Source organism: Rhinolophus sinicus, chromosome 12, assembly GCF_057876585.1.
Source record: "Rhinolophus sinicus isolate RSI-liver-muscle chromosome 12, RSI-T2T, whole genome shotgun sequence".
NCBI lineage: Eukaryota > Metazoa > Chordata > Mammalia > Chiroptera > Rhinolophidae > Rhinolophus > Rhinolophus sinicus.
This window is the reverse complement of record NC_142512.1, coordinates 3,989,489-4,007,176: the sequence shown is the minus strand read 5'-3', so window position 1 is coordinate 4,007,176 and position 17,688 is coordinate 3,989,489. Positions and strand designations below refer to the sequence as shown.

General features: G+C 59.0%; 1 protein-coding gene across 8 annotated transcripts in view; it reads left to right on the top strand.

The window, feature by feature from the left end:
* RAI1 (retinoic acid induced 1) overlaps positions 1 to 17,461 on the top strand; it is a 118,655-nt gene extending 101,194 nt beyond the window's left edge. For all 8 annotated transcript variants that reach the window (XM_074319793.2, XM_019715716.3, XM_019715717.3 and 5 more), the window contains 4 exons: positions 142 to 5,662; positions 9,897 to 9,990; positions 15,431 to 15,480; positions 15,991 to 17,461. In XM_074319793.2, coding sequence (XP_074175894.2) covers positions 158 to 5,662; positions 9,897 to 9,990; positions 15,431 to 15,480; positions 15,991 to 16,005 — 5,664 coding nt within the window. In that variant the 5' untranslated portion in view covers positions 142 to 157 and the 3' untranslated portion in view covers positions 16,006 to 17,461. The remainder of the gene's footprint in view (positions 1 to 141; positions 5,663 to 9,896; positions 9,991 to 15,430; positions 15,481 to 15,990) is intronic.
* The last annotated feature ends 227 nt before the right edge of the window (positions 17,462 to 17,688 follow it).

The following is a 17,688-nucleotide window of genomic DNA, read 5'->3' as shown; positions in this document are numbered from 1 at the left end:
AGGGCAGAGAGATGGGTGGGAGGCAGGCTTTCTGAGGTGAAAGGAACTGGCCCATTTGAATTTCTCTCCCTCTGCCCCCTTCCATGCCCGTCCTTCCCTCCCCTCCCCGTGCCTGCTCCTTCTCCCCTTCTGTTTTCACAGATAACCAGCCCGAGTCATGCAGTCTTTTCGAGAAAGGTGTGGTTTCCATGGCAAACAACAGAACTACCAGCAGACCTCACAGGAGACATCACGCCTGGAGAATTACAGGCAGCCAAGCCAGGCCGGGCTGAGCTGTGACCGGCAGAGGCTGCTGGCCAAGGACTATTATAACCCACAGCCGTACGCGGGCTACGAGGGCAGCGCCAGTACGCCTGCCAGCACTGGGCGTGGAAGCAAAGGGCTGCCCTCGCAGCAGGCCCTGCAGGGGAGGCCAGCGTTCTCTGGCTACAGCGTCCAGGACAGCAGCCCTTACCCAGGCCGATACTCCGGCGAGGAGAGCCTGCAATCCTGGGGGGCCCCTCAGCCACCACCACCCCAGCCACAGCCCCTGTCAGGGGGGGTGGGCAAATATGATGAGAACTTGATGAAAAAGACAGCAGTGCCCCCAGGAAGGCAGTACCCGGAGCAGGGTGCCCAGCTGCCCTTCCGGACTCACTCCCTGCACGTGCAGCCCCAGCTGCCACAGCCCCAGCAGCCCTTGGCCTACCCCAAGCTCCAGAGGCAGAAACTGCAGAATGACATTGCCTCGTCTCTGCCCTTTCCCCAGGGTGGCCACTTTCCCCAGCAGTCTCAGTCGTTCCCCACCGCCTCCACCTACTCTACCGGCCAGGGTAGCGGGCAGGCAGCCCTCTCCTATAAGAGTTGCACAGCACCGTCTGCCCAGCCCCACGACAGGCCACTGAGTGCCAGCGCCAGCCTGGCCCCGGGCCAGCGAGTCCAGAATCTGCATGCCTATCAGCCGAGCCGCCTCAGCTATGACCAGCAGAAGCAGCAGCAGCAAGCTCTTCAGAGCCGGCACCATGCCCAGGAAACCCTCCATTACCAAAACCTCGCCAAGTACCAACACTATGGGCAGCAAGGCCCAGGCTACTGCCAGCCAGACTCGGCTGTCAGGACCCCAGAGCAGTACTACCAGACCTTCAGCCCCAGCTCCAGCCACTCGCCTGCACGCTCCGTGGGCCGTTCCCCGTCCTACAGCTCTACCCCGTCGCCGCTGATGCCAAACCTGGAGAGCTTTCCCTACAGCCAGCAGCCACTCAGCACCGGGGCTTTCCCTGCAGGCATCACCGACCACAGCCACTTCATGCCCCTGCTCAACCCCTCCCCAACGGACGCCGCCAGCTCTGTGGACACCCAGGCTGGCAACTGCAAGCCGCTGCAGAAGGAGAAGCTCCCTGAGAACCTGCTGTCGGACCTCAGCCTGCAGAGCCTCACGGCCCTGACCTCGCAGGTGGAGAACATCTCCAACACGGTCCAGCAACTGCTCCTCTCCAAGGCTGCCGTGCCACAGAAGAAGGGTGTCAAGAACCTGGTATCCAGGACCCCGGAACAGCACAAAAGCCAGCACTGCAGCCCCGAGGGCAGCGGCTACTCAGCCGAGCAGGCGGGCACGCCGCTGTCAGAGCCGCTGAGCAGCACGCCGCAGTCCAGCCACGCCGAGCCGCCCGAGGCCGACTACCTGAGCGGCTCGGAGGACCCGCTAGAGCGCAGCTTCCTGTACTGCAGCCAGGCCCGCGGCAGCCCCGCCAGAGTCCACAGCACCTCCAAGGCCAAGCCTGAGTCCGTGTCCACCTGTTCCGTGACCTCTCCTGATGACATGTCCACCAAGTCTGACGACTCCTTCCAGAGCCTGCACAGCAGCCTGCCGCTCGACAGCTTCTCCAAGTTTGTGGCGGGCGAGCGGGACTGCCCGCGGCTGCTGCTCAGTGCCCTGGCGCAGGAGGACCTGGCCTCGGAAATCCTGGGACTGCAGGAGGCCATCGGTGAGAAGGCCGACAAGGCCTGGGCCGAGGCGCCCGGCCTGGCCAAGGATGCCGGCAAGCCGCCCTTCGGGCTGGAGAACCACAGCGCCTGCCTGGACTCCGTGGCCAAGAACGTGTGGCCACGGCCAGGGGAGCCAGAGGCCCTGCCCGAGTCCTTACAGCTGGACAAGGGCGGCAACACCAAGGACTTCAGCCCAGGGCTGTTTGAAGACCCTTCTGTGGGCTTCGTCACCCCTGATCCCAAGAAGACCTCTGGCCCCCTCTGCTTTGGCACCAAGCCCACCCTCGGGGCTGCCACTTCAGACCCCACCGCAGCAGCTTTTGACTGCTTCCCGGACACAACCACCGCCAGCTCAGCAGACAGTGCCAACCCCTTTGCCTGGCCCGAGGAAAACCTGGGGGATGCTTGTCCCCGCTGGGGGCTGCACCCCAGCGAGCTCACCAAGGGCCTGGAGCAGAGCGGGAAGGCCTCGGACAGCATTGGCAAGGAGAGCTCCCACGAGGCTCCAGCCTGCCTGGGATTCCAGGAGGAGGAGCCCCCTGGGGAGAAGGCCGCTGTGCCCCGGGACGCGGAGCAGGAGGAGGCAGACAGGGTGAAGGAGGAGGCAGGCGGGCTGCTGCAGTGCCCCGAGGTGGGCAAGGCTGACCGGTGGCTGGAGGACAGCCGGCACTGCTGTTCCGCCTCCGACTTTGGGGACCTCCCGCTACTGCCACCCACCAGCAGGAAGGAGGACCTGGAGGCCGAGGAGGAATACTCTTCCCTGTGCGAGCTCCTGGGCAGCCCTGAGCAGAGGCCCAGCATGCAGGACCCGCTGTCTCCGAAGGCCCCCCTGATGTGCACCAAGGAGGAGGAGGTAGAGGTGCTGGACCCCAAGGCCGGCTGGGGCTCCCCGTGCCACCTGTCCGGGGAGTCGGTCATCTTTCTGGGCCCCACTGTGGGTGCCGAGTCGAAGGTGCAGAGCTGGTTTGAGTCCTCCCTGTCCCACATGAAGCCTGGGGAAGAAGGGCCTGATGGGGCACTGGCTCCGGGGGACCCTACCACCCTGACCCCAGATGCCTCCTTGGCCCAGAAGCCAAATAAGCCTGCTGTGCCCGAGGCGCCCATTGCTAAGAAAGAGCCTGTGCCACGTGGCAAAAGTTTACGGAGCCGGCGGGTGCACCGGGGGCTTCCTGAGGCTGAGGACTCCCCTTGCAGGGCACCAGCTCTGCCCAAAGACCTCCTGCTCCCTGAATCCTGCACAGGGCCCCCGCAGGGACAGATGGAAGGGGCAGGGGCCCCAGGCCGGGGGGCCTCAGAAGGGCTCCCCAGGATGTGCACTCGCTCCTTCACGGCGTTGAGCGAGCCCCGCACACCCGGGCCCCCAGGACTGACCACCACTCCTGCCCCCCCAGACAAACTGGGGGGCAAGCAGCGAGCCGCCTTCAAGTCGGGCAAGCGGGTGGGGAAACCCTCCCCCAAAGCGGCATCAAGCCCCAGTAACCCAGCCGCCCTGCCTGTGGCCTCTGACAGCAGCCCCATGGGCTCCAAGACGAAGGAGACAGACTCGCCTGGCACCCCGGGCAGAGACCAGCGTTCCATGATCCTTCGGTCCCGCACCAAAACCCAAGAGGTCTTCCACTGCAAGCGGCGGCGGCCCTCGGAAAGCCGAGTCCCCAACTGCCGCGCCGCCAAGAAGCTCCTTGTCAACAACCATCTGCCCACCACATTCAAGGTCTCTTGCAGCCCCCAGAAGGAGGGCAGGGCCAGCCAGCGGGCAAGGGTCCCCAAGCCCAGTGCAGGCAGCAAGCTCTCTGATCGGCCCCTCCACGCACTCAAAAGGAAGTCGGCCTTCATGGCACCAGTCCCCACCAAGAAGCGGAACTTGGTTTTACGGAGCAGCAGTGCCAGCGGCAGTGGGGGGCACGTGAAGGAGGAGAGGGCCGAGGGCTCCCCAACCCTCTTCAAGAGGATGTCTTCTCCCAAGAAAGCCAAGCCCACCAAGGGCAATAGTGAACCCACCGAGAAGCCCCTGCCCCCAGAGGCCCCTGACGCCTGCCTGAAGCTGGCCTCGAGGGCGGCCTTCCAGGGGGCCATGAAGACCAAGGTGCTGCCACCCCGGAAGGGCCGGGGTCTGAAGCTGGAGGCCATCGTGCAGAAGATCACCTCACCCAGCCTGAAGAAGTTCGCGTGTAAAGCGCCAGGGACCCCTCCCGGAAACCCTCTGAGCCCGTCCCTCTCTGAGAAGGACCGTGGGCTCAAGAGTGCGGGGGGCAGCCCAGTGGGGGCAGAAGAAGGTCTTTTAAACGTGGGCACTGGGCAGAAGCTCCCAGCAGCTTCGGGGTCCGACCCGGTGTGCAGAAATACGGCCAACAGATCCTTAAAAGGCAAACTCGTGAACAGTAAGAAATTGTCCTCGACTGACTGTTTCAAAACCGAGGCCTTTGTGTCCCCGGAGGCCCTGCCGCCTGGGGGGGCTGCCCTGGCACCTAAAAAGAGAAGCCGGAAAGGCAGGGCTGGAGCCCTGGGGCTCCCCAAAGGCCCCCTGGAGAAGCGGCCCCATCTAGGCCCTGCACTGCTCCTGACTCCCCAGGACAGGGCCAATGGCACACAAGGTGGCAGTGAGGACAGCTCTGGGGGAGGAGGCAAGAAGCCAAAGATGGAGGAGCTGGGCCTGGCCTCCCAGCCCCCCGAGGGCCGGCCTTGCCAGCCCCAAATGAGGGCGCAGAAGCAGCCAGGCCACGCCAACTATAGCAGCTATTCCAAGCGAAAGCGTCTCACTCGGGGCCGGGCCAAGAGCTCCACCTCCTCGCCCTGTAAGGGGCGAGCTAAGCGGAGGCGGCAGCAGCAGCTGCTGCCCCTGGATCCCGCAGAACCTGAAATCCGCCTCAAGTACATTTCCTCGTGCAAGCGGCTGCGGGCAGACAGCCGCACCCCGGCCTTCTCGCCCTACGTGCGGGTTGAGAAGCGAGACGCGTTCACCACTGTCTGCACTGTTGTCAACTGTCCTGGGGAGGAGCCCAAGCCCCACAGAAAACCTCCGTCCTCGGCCTCCTCTTCCTCTTCCTTGTCCTCCTTAGATGCGGCCGGGGCCCCCCTGGCCACGCTGCCTGGAGGCTCCGTCCTGCAGCCGCGCCCCTCTCTGCCCCTCTCCACCACCATGCATCTGGGGCCCGTGGTTTCCAAGGCCCTAAGTACCGCTTGCCTTGTTTGCTGCCTCTGCCAAAACCCAGCCAACTTCAAGGACCTCGGGGACCTCTGTGGGCCCTACTACCCAGAACACTGCCTCCCCAAAAAGAAGCCAAAACTCAAGGAGAAGGTGCGGCCAGAGGGCACCTGTGAGGAGGCCTCACTGCCCCTGGAGAGAACATTCAAAGGCCTTGAGTGCGCAGCTGCCGCCGCCGCCATCGGAAAACCCCCCAAGCCTGACGGCCCAGCCGACCCGGCCAAGCAGGGCTCACTGCGCACCAGTGCCCGGGGCCTGTCACGGCGGCTGCAGAGCTGTTACTGCTGTGACGGTCGGGGGGACGGTGGTGAGGAGGTAGCCCCAGCCGACAAGAGCCGCAAGCATGAATGCGGCAAGGAGGCAGCAGCAGAGCCTGGTGCGGACACCCAGGAGCACTGGGTGCATGAGGCCTGTGCCGTGTGGACGGGCGGGGTCTACCTGGTGGCCGGGAAGCTCTTTGGGTTACAGGAGGCCATGAAGATGGCCGTGGACATGGTAAGAGGCCCGCCCAGCGGGGCTGGGAAGCTCAGGTCTCGCAGGACAGGCAGGCAGACGATCGGGCAGCCCCCTCACCTCTCCAGCTCTATGGTTGGAGCCACACAGGCCCACAGTGACAAATTCAGATCTGTGGAGTTTGGGGGGAGTTGAGGCACACCCCAGGCTGAGCGGGACACATTCACTCAGCCCTGTCCCAGACGGCCGTCCCACTGTGGCCCTTGGCTGCCTGCAGCCCAGAGTCCACCATACTCACCTGACATCTTCCAGCTCCACGGCCCACCTGACCCCACTGCTCGTGTAATCAGCAGAGATGCTGATGCTGAGACCCCAGAAGACGAAGGGCCTCCCAGAATCGAATGTCAGGGTGGCCTGCAAAAGCAGGCTGCCCCAGCTCAGGTACCTCTGAGTTGGAGCTGGGGGCCGACGGGACAAGCTCCTCAAACAATACAAAGTTGGAACATGTCCCCTCTGCAGGACACCCTCATTGGGCAGGGTGGTCCAGGAACCTCACAAATGATCCTAAAATGTCCCTTCAGGGGCTCTAGTCACTGAAGTCTGCGAGCAAGAACTTGGGCTGGCTTCTTGGTTCACACCCCAGCGCTGCCCCTCACTCACTGTGTGACTCTGTGCACAGACTTAACCTCTCTGTGCCTCCGTTGCCTCATCTCTGAAGTGGACTTATTAGTTCACAGCGCAGAGGGGCCGTGAGGATTAAATGAGTTAGTGCCCATGAAAGTTATTCAAGCCATGCCTGGCCTGAGTGCTGTTGACATTCCTGGGTTAGAACCAGTGACAGCGGCAGAGACCACGTCGACACCCAGTGTTACTACCGCTTGGGTTACCACGGGGCTCACTCCCTTGTGAGGGGTGCAGAGAGTGTGAGAGTAAGCAAAGAGCCAGGAGGCCATTTGGAACCCCCTTACGGCAGTAGTCAGCAGAAGATGCCTGGGACAGAGCAGTGGGGGCTCAGCATTCTCCCTGCGGCTTGTGTTCCTGCCCCCCCCCCCCCCACACACACACACTCAGGGCCACGCTCCTGTGCAGCTACGGTCCCTGACACTGCAGCACTGCCCCCGCCCCAGCTCTGGGGACCCTCGCCCTCACCTGCTGGCCCCACCTCCCCATGGCCCTTCCCCCTGCCTGCATACCTGCTCCTTTGGTTCTACCACCACCACCACCCACCCCCCACCCCCCAGCCCCTCTAACCCGCCTGAGCTGACTGTCTGCTGTGGGGCCATCGTAGCTTAGATGGCTGCAGCCATCGATGCTGCCCGTGCTTCTCTGTTTCCCCACTGACCTGCCACTACCCAGGAACACTTCATGCCCAGACAGCCTGCCCGCTGGCCTCCTGCTTGAGTAAGGAAGCCCAGCCCCTATGGGACACCTGCCGCTTCCCTGAGCCCCCTCCAGCCCCGTATCCTTCAGACAGCAGCCTGCAGTCCTTGGCGTGCTCCCTTCTCAGTCATTTTTCTCCTTCCTGCTGCTTTCCACTCTGGTCACCAGCTCCTTCCCCGCTACCCTGCAAACTAACACTAATCCTCAGACCCCCAGCCCCTCTCCCACTGTTACAGCCTGGCTCCTGAAAGCTACCACACAGTCCTTGGCTTTGTGTGCTTGCCTGGCTCTCAGTGAGCCCTTGCTCCCCTGACACACATACCCCACCCACGGCGTCTCCCTGCTGCTCCCAAGGTGACTCCGGCACAGTCTGAAGGGCCTCCCTGCCAGACGGGTGGTCCTGGGCCTTGCCCAGGTGTGTTCAGCGGGGCTTGTTAAAGCAGCCACTGGACAAGCAGGCCATGTCCACAGAACACCCGGGAGAAACGGGCAGGGTCCAGGCTTCCCAGGATCACCATTTGGCCCCCTTCCCTCCACCAGCCCAAGCCTTCTAGGGCCGTCCATCCCTGCCAAGGCCCCTCCTACCTCAGCAGCTCAGTGGCAGCACACTCCCTTGGAGTCATGCAGACCTCGCTTCAAATCCCAGTTCTGCTAAGGGTGGGTTCTGTGACCCCAGGCAAGTCACTGTCCTCTGAGCTTCCGAATGCCAAACCCCATTAGCAGAGTTTTGGGGCCATACAGATGGTCTCCTCCCCAAGCGCAGCCAAGTTCCCAGCCCCCAGCCCGAAAGGCCTGTTGGCACGTTAGCCTCACGTCTGCTCTCTAGAGGAACAGAACTACAGGCCCCCAGGGACACCCCTTTTCCTTCTATGTCCTCTCCTGGGAACCCCACACACAACCTGCTGTTCTGAGCCATGCCATGCCATCCCCACCTCCTGGGACGTGTTTCCCAGTCTGCCCAGAGCTGAGCCCTCACGCAGCACTGCTGTGGACCCCATCTCCCCTCCAAGTGAGACCTGGCCGTGGATGCAGGTGTTTGGCTGTGGCGGCCATGTTACGCTGGTAGCATCTGCCGACGCCCCAGTTTCGGCCCCTCCTAGCCTGGGATCCTTCGGAAGGTTCACAAGCCATATGCCCTCTTAGAGCAGGAGTGCTGGGATCAGAGGGCCTGAGGCGTCCGTCTCCCTGTACCTCCATTTCCTCACACCGAAAACAACTGCCACAAGGGTTGTGAGGGGACCTCAATGCAGGTGAGGCCATTCGCCAGAGGGGTCCCTCTGGCTGTGACCCTTTAACCATCCAAACACTCGGGGGCCGCTTGAGGGTGGGACGTGGGCCTGATGGAGGGCCCCCACTCCTTCCTCTCCCCTTTTTGGGCCAGGAAAGGGGACGTGGGGCTCCAGGCCCCAGTGGGGCTCAGCCCTGACCACAGGGCACCTGCCTGTCCAGAGGCATCGTGTGAAAACCTGATGTGCCAGGAAGTACCCCAGCCCTCACCGCGCACCGCCCCACTCTCGCCCCTGCTTGGTGACAGGGCACATCCCAGGCCTTTCTCAGACGAGGCCTAGGAAAGGGAGGACTTCCTCGTCCCCAGCCTGTCCCAGCTGCTGGGGTGGGTGTCCCTCAGGCCTGGGCCTCGAACAGAGCCCAACCCTGCTCTGAGCAGTATGGGGTAGTCTTTGCCAGCCTGTGCCCCAGCTGGGCTGCTGGGCTCAAAGCCGAACCCAGATACTTAGGAGCTGTCTGTCCTCAGGCAAGTCACTCAGCCTCTCTGAGCTCTCATTGAAAACCTGGGTAAAATAACTATAATACCATTGTCAGAAGGTCATTATGAGGAGGTGGCTTCCAAGCATGCCTGGCATATCATAAGCTGTTGTTAGTTGTTACGGTGGCTTAGCATCTGGGCATGGGCCTGCCACCTTCTCTACTTCCCTCCTGCACCTCACTCCCCCACCACTACAGTGAGGGCTATGGTCGAGTCTGCATGATTTGAGGCCCAACCTGTCCCTCTCCAGGCCTCAGGTTGTGCTTCCCCCTTCCAAGGGCCTTGTCAGACTGTCCTGGCCACTTCCCCCTCCAGGCAGCTGGGGCAGGCACGGGGCAGCCCCCAAGCTCAGCAGACCACAGTTTCGAGACCCAGAGTGGGCCGGCCACCATGCTGGATGGCATAAGATTTACGTTAACTCAGCATCTCAGGATTGGCTCTGTCATCTCCTTGCTGGCCCTAGGAGGGTGAATGGCCCGTCCTCAGATGGCCCAGCGGCTTCTGGGTTCGGTGCTTGTTCTGCCAGAAAGGGTAGGAAACCATGCTTACTGCCTTCACTGTTGCCTGGGGTGGGAGCCTCAGTTACACCATCTGTGAAGTGGGGTCATGAAAGTTACCTACCTTGAGGGTCATTGAGAGGAGTCAGTGGGTGAGGACACGTGCATGCAGAAGCACCACAATCCCGGCTCACGGCCATGGTCATACTGGTGACTGGCAGCAGGAGCTCTTGTCCACTGGGCACACAAAATCTCATTTACTATTCACGGCCCTCCCATAAGGCAGGCACCATCCCAGTGTGCAGCCGAGGCACAGAGTTGGAGTGGCTCTGCTGAGGTCATGCAATGCAGAGCCAGGATTTGAACCCAGGTCTGTGTGAAGCCAAGGCCCATACGTTTACCTATAAGTAGCCATCCCCCTTCAAGAGGGTCCCCTCCATCAAGGCAGCGGCCCAGGGGCTGCCACAGAATCAACCCGTGGGAATTTGCACACAAGCTGAGCCTCTTTCCAACTGATGTTTAAGGACCGTTCCATGAGAAAGAGGTGGGGACCGTGGTGGGGGTGCTATCTGTAAAGCCCACCTGCCCGGCCCCTCAGAGGCAGTCTCACCTGTCTTCCCTCTCTCCTTACCAGACTTGTTCCAGCTGCCAAGAAGCCGGGGCCACCATTGGGTGCTGCCATAAGGGATGTGTCCACACCTACCATTACCCGTGTGCCAGCGATTCGGGTAAGAGCCAACCCGAGGGGACACGAAGGCCCTCCAGGGGAATCCTGAGCGAAGCTCCTCGGACCCAGCCCCATTTGAGCCCTCTGCCATTCCTCTCCAGCCCTAGCAATTCTTTCTCTCTCTCTTTACTGGCACCTGTGCTAGGCAATACTAGGAACATGGAGATAAGTCAGTCCCCAACCACCCTCTTGAGGAATTCCCAGAGACGTAAATTACAAGATGGAGAGCTGTTTGAAAAGCTGTCATTGCCAAGGGCTGGGGAGGATTTCAGGTCTCAGAGAGGATAGGGTACTGGGGCTGGGGCTTTGAAGACTGAATAGGAGTTTACTAGGGAAAGAAAAAGGGAAAGGATGTACTTCAACAGCAAAAACCAAATGAGATGGGAGGAGATGAGGTTCTAAACAAACTGAGGCCAATTCATCTGTTGGCTGCAGGGAACAATTGTAAAAGGTTTTAACCAAGACTCAGAGACATACCTTATTTCCTCCAAAGAAAGATATCGTTAATGGTGGAATTTTAGTCTTTAGGAAGACAGTATTTTAGGGGGGCTTAGAGGCAGCTTTGGCCTAGATTCAAACTCTGCTGGCCTTCTTCATATGTGGACTTGGCAAGTCCACTGATGTCTCTGCACTTGGTTTCCCCATCTATAAAAAGGAAGATTGTAATAATCTCTCCTTTCCTGAGCTGTTCGGAGCAGGGAGTGAAATAATGAACTCTGCCCATCAAGTGCAGCCTAAGTCCTATTTTGGGGCCAGCCCCCATGACCTCTGTCTTCCCCCCTCCCTCAGCTCTCCTTACCCTCCCCACTCTGGCCTGGAACGTGGGTGAAGTTATGACCCTGCCTCATGGAAGACGCTCCCACTGCCTGGGGACCAGCTGCCCCCCTTCCCACCTGAATGCCTGCTGGCTCTGCTCAGGGCAGAGGCCCCTCCCTGTGCCCCGCTGGTCCCGCTTGGCTCCAGGCCAGCCTCAGCCCCAACCAAGCCACCCCCAGGTGTGCACACAGAGTGATGACAGTTCCTTGGCGAGGGCTGAGGCGCTAGCACCCTGCAGGGAGGGAGCTATTGGGAACAGGGACTTGGGCTTCTCACTGGCTCCACCCTCCCACGCTGAGCAGTGTGAACCAAATTTTAACATGAACTCGGCCGCTTATCCATTCACATGGCCTTACTCCCAGTAATAGCTACCACAAGTTGCATCCCTTCTACAGTGATTCATGTAGCACCCACTCCGTGCCAGGACCTGTATCAGGCCCCTGCACTATCTCCAGGTGCATCTTTATGACAGGCTGCCTTACCGATGGCCACACAACACAGCATGGACAGAACCAGGGCGTGACTCCCTGTCTTTCTTGCTCCACATCCCATGCTCTGTCTCCTACCCCAGTACTGTCCAGTCCTTTGAGGGACTCACATTTGACTGGGACCGACAGGAAAACCATGATTTTTGCCCAGTTATGGAGACCAGACACGGAGGGAATCCAGGAGGCCTTCCAGGAGGAGGCAACATTTGAGCCAGGCCTGCGAAGGTCGGGGAAGGTGGCCAGCAGCTGGTTAATGGTGGGATGTATCTACCAGGCTTGGAGCAACAGAACTTTTGTTTCAAATAAAGTCTTAAAAAGAGTCCCATATAAAAGGGATCTCTGCAGAACCTGGGGATTGTGACAGGAAGGAGGCCTGGAGGCTGGGAAGATGAGACACTGACACGATCAGAACTATATGTGACAAAGAGCTGATGGACACTGGCAGGGGGTTGCCGGGTGCAGGTAGAGTCTGGGTCCCAGAGACTTCATTGGCACAGAACGCACAGGCCTTGGTGTGATAGATGAGGGAAAGGCGGTGTCCAGCCTGATGTCCTTGTGCGGGCAGGTCTAAGGCAAGATGCTGATAGTGTGCAAAGTGTGAGCAAACAATACAGTGAATGTTCAAATTAAAAAAATTATTATAGTAAAAGACACATCACCATTAATCTCCCTCAAAATACACCCCCTTGCTTAGAACACACTTATGCCATCGTTCTTGCCACTTTCTGAAGCAGTTCTGGAAGTCCTCTTTCGTGAATGTCTTTAGTTGTGCTGCCATGGCTGCCTCGATGTCCTGACTTGATTCAAAATGTTTACCTTTCATGGTCATTTTGACTTTGGGGAAGAGCCAGGAGTCGCACAGTGCCAGGTCCTGCGATTAAATGGATGAAGACACACCGTCATGTTTTTCTTTTTTCTTTTTTAACTTGTATTTCTTTTTAAGTGTGTTTTTTCAGGATCCATCAGCTCCGAGTCAAGTAGTTGTTTCAATCTAGTTGTGGAGGGTGCAGCTCACAGTGGCCCATGTGGGGATCGAACCGGCAACCTTGTTGTTAAGAGCACTGCGCTCTAACCAACTGAGCTAACCAAACACCCCTACACCGTAATGTTTTTATTTGACAGAAATTGCTGTGCCAGAAGCGATGTGTGACATGGAGCCTTTCCGTTGTGGTCACAACATACGGTGAATGCTGCTGCCGAGTGCCATCCAACGGAAAGGCAGGGATCTTCAATACAGGAAGTGGCGCATTGAACATTAGTAACAGTGTGTGACAAGTTTCAGCTTGTTCAGTGCAGTCATTTGGATGTGAGCTACGGTTGAGAGAAGGTGTTTTAAAGTGTGCCATAAATCATCCTCCATCACAACGACGCTCCATGTCACACTTTGCTTCTAGTGCGGCAATTTCTGTCAAAAACATTACGGTGTGTCCTCACCCACCTTATCCCCCGGATGCGGCACTGTGCGACTTCTGGTTCTCCCCTAAAGTCAAAATGACCATGAAAGGTAAACATTTTTAATTGATTCAGGACATGGAAGCAGCCCTGACAGCACAACTAAAGACACTCACAAAAGAGGACTTCCAGAACTGCTTCAGGAAATGGCAAGAACGATGGCATAAGTGTGTTCGAAGTGAGGGCAAGTATTTTGAGGGGGATTAATGGCAATGTGTCTTTAACTGTAATAAGTTTTTTTTATTTAAACATTCACCATATTGTTTAATCACACCTCGTCGATTACTTGCTACTGCAGCTGAGCTACTGGCCCTCCCAGGCCCAACTTTGTTGCCTAACCACCAGCCCTTCATTATCTCTCATGTGGGCACAGGGCAGCTGGCAAGTTGTCCAATGAGCTCATGTAGATGGCCGTGGTCAGCTGTGTGGTCAGCTGAGGAAGGACGATCTCAAACCCCAGCTCGGCCAGCTCCTCTCTACTCCATGTGCCCTCATCCTCCAGCAGGCCTTGCTTGGGACGGCACAGTCCCTGTCACTGCGTTCTGCTGGCCAAAGCACGTCCATGTCCAGCCCAGAAGCACAGGGTGGGGAATGCATGGCGCCTGTCCTGGATGGGAGAAGCTGCAGAGCCACTGCAGAGGACAGGTGTAAGGAGAGGGCTTGGGGCTGTTTGGGCAACCTGTGTACCACACATGGCAGCTTCTGTGCAGGCAGTGTGCATTTGAGATCTGTGCAGACGTACAAGGAGGTAGCTGGAAGGCGAAGGAGGACAGGACTTCAGGCCGCAGGGAGAGCTGGGCATGGCCGCTCTGCTCAGGCAGCAGTGGTGGAGACTGAGAGGGAATTGAGGGAGTGAGCCAGGCAGGCAAGGGTCCCAGGCCTTTGTTAGCACCTTACACCTACCTAACTGGGTCTACCAAGTGGGGGTCAGGCTCTCAGACCGCAGGTCAGAGGCTTGCCTGCCTCTGCCCTTCCCCACTGCCCTGGCGCAATACCCCCCCCCCCCATTTAATCCTGTAAAGAAGCACCATTGGAGCTAAGCAGTGACTCCAAAGGGCTGGCAGAGGACGGCACATAGCGGCTTCCTCTCTGAACCTTTCCACATTCAGGCCACAGGTTGTCAGCTAGGTCCCAGGTTCCCCAGGGGCAGCCACCAAGAGAGTGGTCAGGAACTAATAACCCCGCTCTTCCCAATGGCTCCCCTTCTCACGTCCAGTACAGATTCTGGAGGATTGCTGAGCAAGCTGGTTTTGGAAGTGGTGACCTCCTACGCTTTGCATCTGGCAACTCAAGTTCTTGACTACAGGACCTGTAGCCGGATGGTGTGTGTGTGTGTGTGGGGGGGGGGGAGTTGTCCTGTGTGTGCTGTGGAGTAAGTCGGGGGTTTTAGCCCAGTGCACTTTGGAAAGTGGATTCAGTCCCAGAACGATGTCTGGCTTGCCTGCTCTCAGGGAAGGGGAAAAGCTGATGATGCACTTTCAGCTGCTGGCCCTAAAGTGCAAAAACTCACGGGCAGTTTTCAGGCCTGAGGTCCCCCAGCTTCTAGCAGGTAAGCAGTAAAAAGGGGAGGCAGCCTTAGAGAGGCCTGGAGCCGTCCCAGGCCTGCTGTCAAGGCTACAGATCCCTGCCTCCCCACCCTGCCTACTAGCCACCATGCTATCAGCACAGAGCTACTGCCTGCATCCCAGAGCCACCACTTGTGGTCACAGTATGGACGAGAGGACTGCCTCTTTGGCCAGCCTGAGCTTCTGGCTGTTTGTGGGTTTAGCATTTATTCAGAACAATGACAGGTGAGGCATTGGGAGGGAGGCTCACCAGGAGGTGGTGGGTGTTCTGGGGGCGGGGGAAGCCAGGGTCCCCCTGGGTGACAGGCAGGAGAGTGGGGACTCACTGAGACATCAGTGCGCCCCTGGGCAGAGGTGGGCGTCAAGGACTGGCCATGCTCAGTCATCCTCTCTGCTTCCCGAGGGTGGGCAGTGGCGCGGGCTCTCCTGAGACCTGTTTGCTGCCCCCGCCCCCACACGTAGGCCTCACAGGAACAAGTGCACACACTGGCCGTGGCTTACATATACCCTCCTCAGCAGTCCCCACAATGGACACACAGTAGTGGTATAGTGCCCATGTGACAGATGTGGAGATCAAGGCTTAGAGAAGGAGCTGACACTCAAATCCAGACCCATAACTGCAGTGTCCAGTCCATCAACGTGCATTCACTGGGTGTCAAGGCTTCTTCTAGGGGCTGGCCACGCACTCAGGGAAGAGGGCAGAGCTGGTTCTCGGGGCTTGACTTCCAATGGGGCAGAGACCTGAGCAAGTAATTGGTACATCGATCACTAGGAGGCAGTGACAAGTGTGGCCAGGCACAGTGTGGCGGGGGAGGGTGGAGAGACTGGGGAGTGAGGTCTGCTATAGCTAGGGAGTCAGGGAAGGTCTCCCCAGTGACGAGCTCCAGGCGAGGTTGGGTCAGAGGAAAGACGGGGAGAGAGCGCATATGGAGGCCGAGGGCCAGAGCAACTGCCAGAGAGTGGATTGTGGAGGAGCTCAAGCAGAGTCTGGCTTATTCTTTGCAAAGAACCCCTGCAGCCTAGGGCCTCAAGGGCAGTGGGGCCCCCTTCCCTCCTGCCCCCCCCCCCCCACAAGACAGCAGCAGCTCTCCTAACCATGCAAACTTCTCTTTGGTCACAGGTTGCATATTCATCGAAGAGAACTTTTCTTTGAAATGTCCCAAGCATAAGGTAGGTGACCACAAGCCTTCCCTGGAAGAGGTCTAGCCTGGAGAGGGGCCCCTCCCCACTTACTGCCCTGCAGACCAGACCCCCAGCAGGGCCCAGCCCCTGACGGAAGGAGTTCTCACCCACCCCGAGGGGCACCAGCCCCCACCTGCCCACTGCAGGCCACCACCTCTCCAGCCTTAATCCGCTGTTACTCAGCTGGTGTCTGGGCTGGTCAACAGGTGATAGAGACCACTTAAAGCTGGCAGGTCTCAGGTAGGAGACAGAGGGAAGGCCAGCAGGGGCATGGGACAGTGGACACAGAGGGCAGGGTGGGGGCTAGAAGAAAGGAAAAGCCTGACTTGGGGCCAGCTGCCACCCGCAGACACCAGCCCCACTATCTTGGCGCTGGGGCAAGTGCAGAGCCTCGTGTGGGCGGGGCCTGGGCGGGCGGGTCTGGGGGAGGAATTAACACCTTGCACAGGTCCACCACCGTCAATAACGGACGTTGGGGCGTGTACTCTTCTCCTGCAGAGGCTGCCATTGTAACCCACCCCAACGGCTGGAGAAGCCACCGGAGCCCGCCTGCCCGCTCGCGCCGAAGGAGAGAGGCCGCCTGTGCAGCCCCCGGGCCTTTTGAGATGCTCCCAGAGCGGGCCTAATGCCGATCCTTGATCCGGACCCCGGATCTTGGATCTGGCTGCCTAGAGCTGAGACGTGCGGTCCCGGGTTGGGGAAAAAACAGGTTCCGGAGCCGCCCGCTCCCGAAACCGGACGCCACAGGGCGTTCCTGGCCCCCTCTTCCCCCACCCCGGGCCTGGCTTGGGAAAGAGAAGCCTGTGAAGCAGCCAGGCGCCTTGGGGCACACAGGTTCTGGCGTGGGTGGGAGACGCCTTTAGCGTGGAGACACGTTTCTCCACTGCGAATTCCCAGACGACGTGGCACACATTACCCGTGGGTGCAGCGGCCACCTCACTCGGTGCAGCGGGGTGCCCTGGGGATGGGGGTCCAAAGGGCCCTGGAAGTGGCAGAGGGCGGCTCCTGGCTCCTTGAACGAGGCGGGGGCATACGGAAGGGGGGGTTGAAAGAGGGCTAGGCCGGAGCGGGGAGCGGCCGGAGAATTTGGAATAAACCATTCAGAACGCGCCGCAGCGCCCTTCCCACCCAGCATTTGCCAAAACCTTGCGGTTTGGGCAGAGCCAGGGGAGTCTAGGGCCCATGCTCGGGATGTGAGCTCTCCGGGTGTAGGTGGGACTGGGGCACTCCTTTGGCTTCTGTTTGCCCTTTTTCCAATCCACCCACCCCTGGAGCCCAGCCTCGAGAGCAAAAGGAAAGGAGCCTGAAGAACGCGCCCCCAGCGGACGGCTGGTGCGTGCGCGTCCCTGCACGACCACCCGGCTCCAGGGACCGCAGCGCCCTCAGCACCCCACTCAGCACGGGAGCAGAGACCGCTAGATTCGTGTACAAACCTGTGTACCCCTCTATGTTACATAGAATGTATATATGTTGGGAACATGCTCGCTTTTCCTTTGTGTCGCTGCCGTGCCTCTTGCGCAGCCCTCAGCACGGGGCCCTTGCCGGGAAGGGGGCCACAGCGATGTCCCCCCTTCCCCACGAAGCCACCACCGGCCCAGGCCAGTCCCTGCCAATATGTCCGCCTGTCTGTCGTCCTCAGCTCTGTCCACGCTTCGATAGGCCTGAGGCAGCCCTCAAACGGGGGCACCCTAGCAACTTCCTGTACATATGACTGTAAAATGGTAAACGTTGTGTATTATATCCGGCCTCGTTATATAGTGTATATATATGTATACATATACATATATATAATATATATGAAGACTGTAAATGTTAAGACGACTAGTGTTCTTATTAGTATATTGCTTCACACTGAAGATTGTGTGTATCGAGCTGTTTCTAAAAGATGTTTATTTTCCTTAAGAGTAAAAAACAGTCATTGCATTCAGAAAAAAAAAAAGTCAATAAAGATACAACAATTGTTTTGGAAGTCTGCAGCCCGTGGATTCTGACCAGATTCCGCTGGGAGAGGGACCAGGCTTTAGGTGGGGAGTAGAAAGGGGAGAGCTCAGGAGGCACAAATGCGGAGTTAGAGATTCTGGCAGTTTCTGCAGGAACAGGAAATGACTTCCCCAGCCATGCAGCCTCAGGTCCTGATGAGGGTAGGCTTCCCCAGGTGTGAGATAGATGACCAGGGAACAAGGGGTGGGAAAGGTG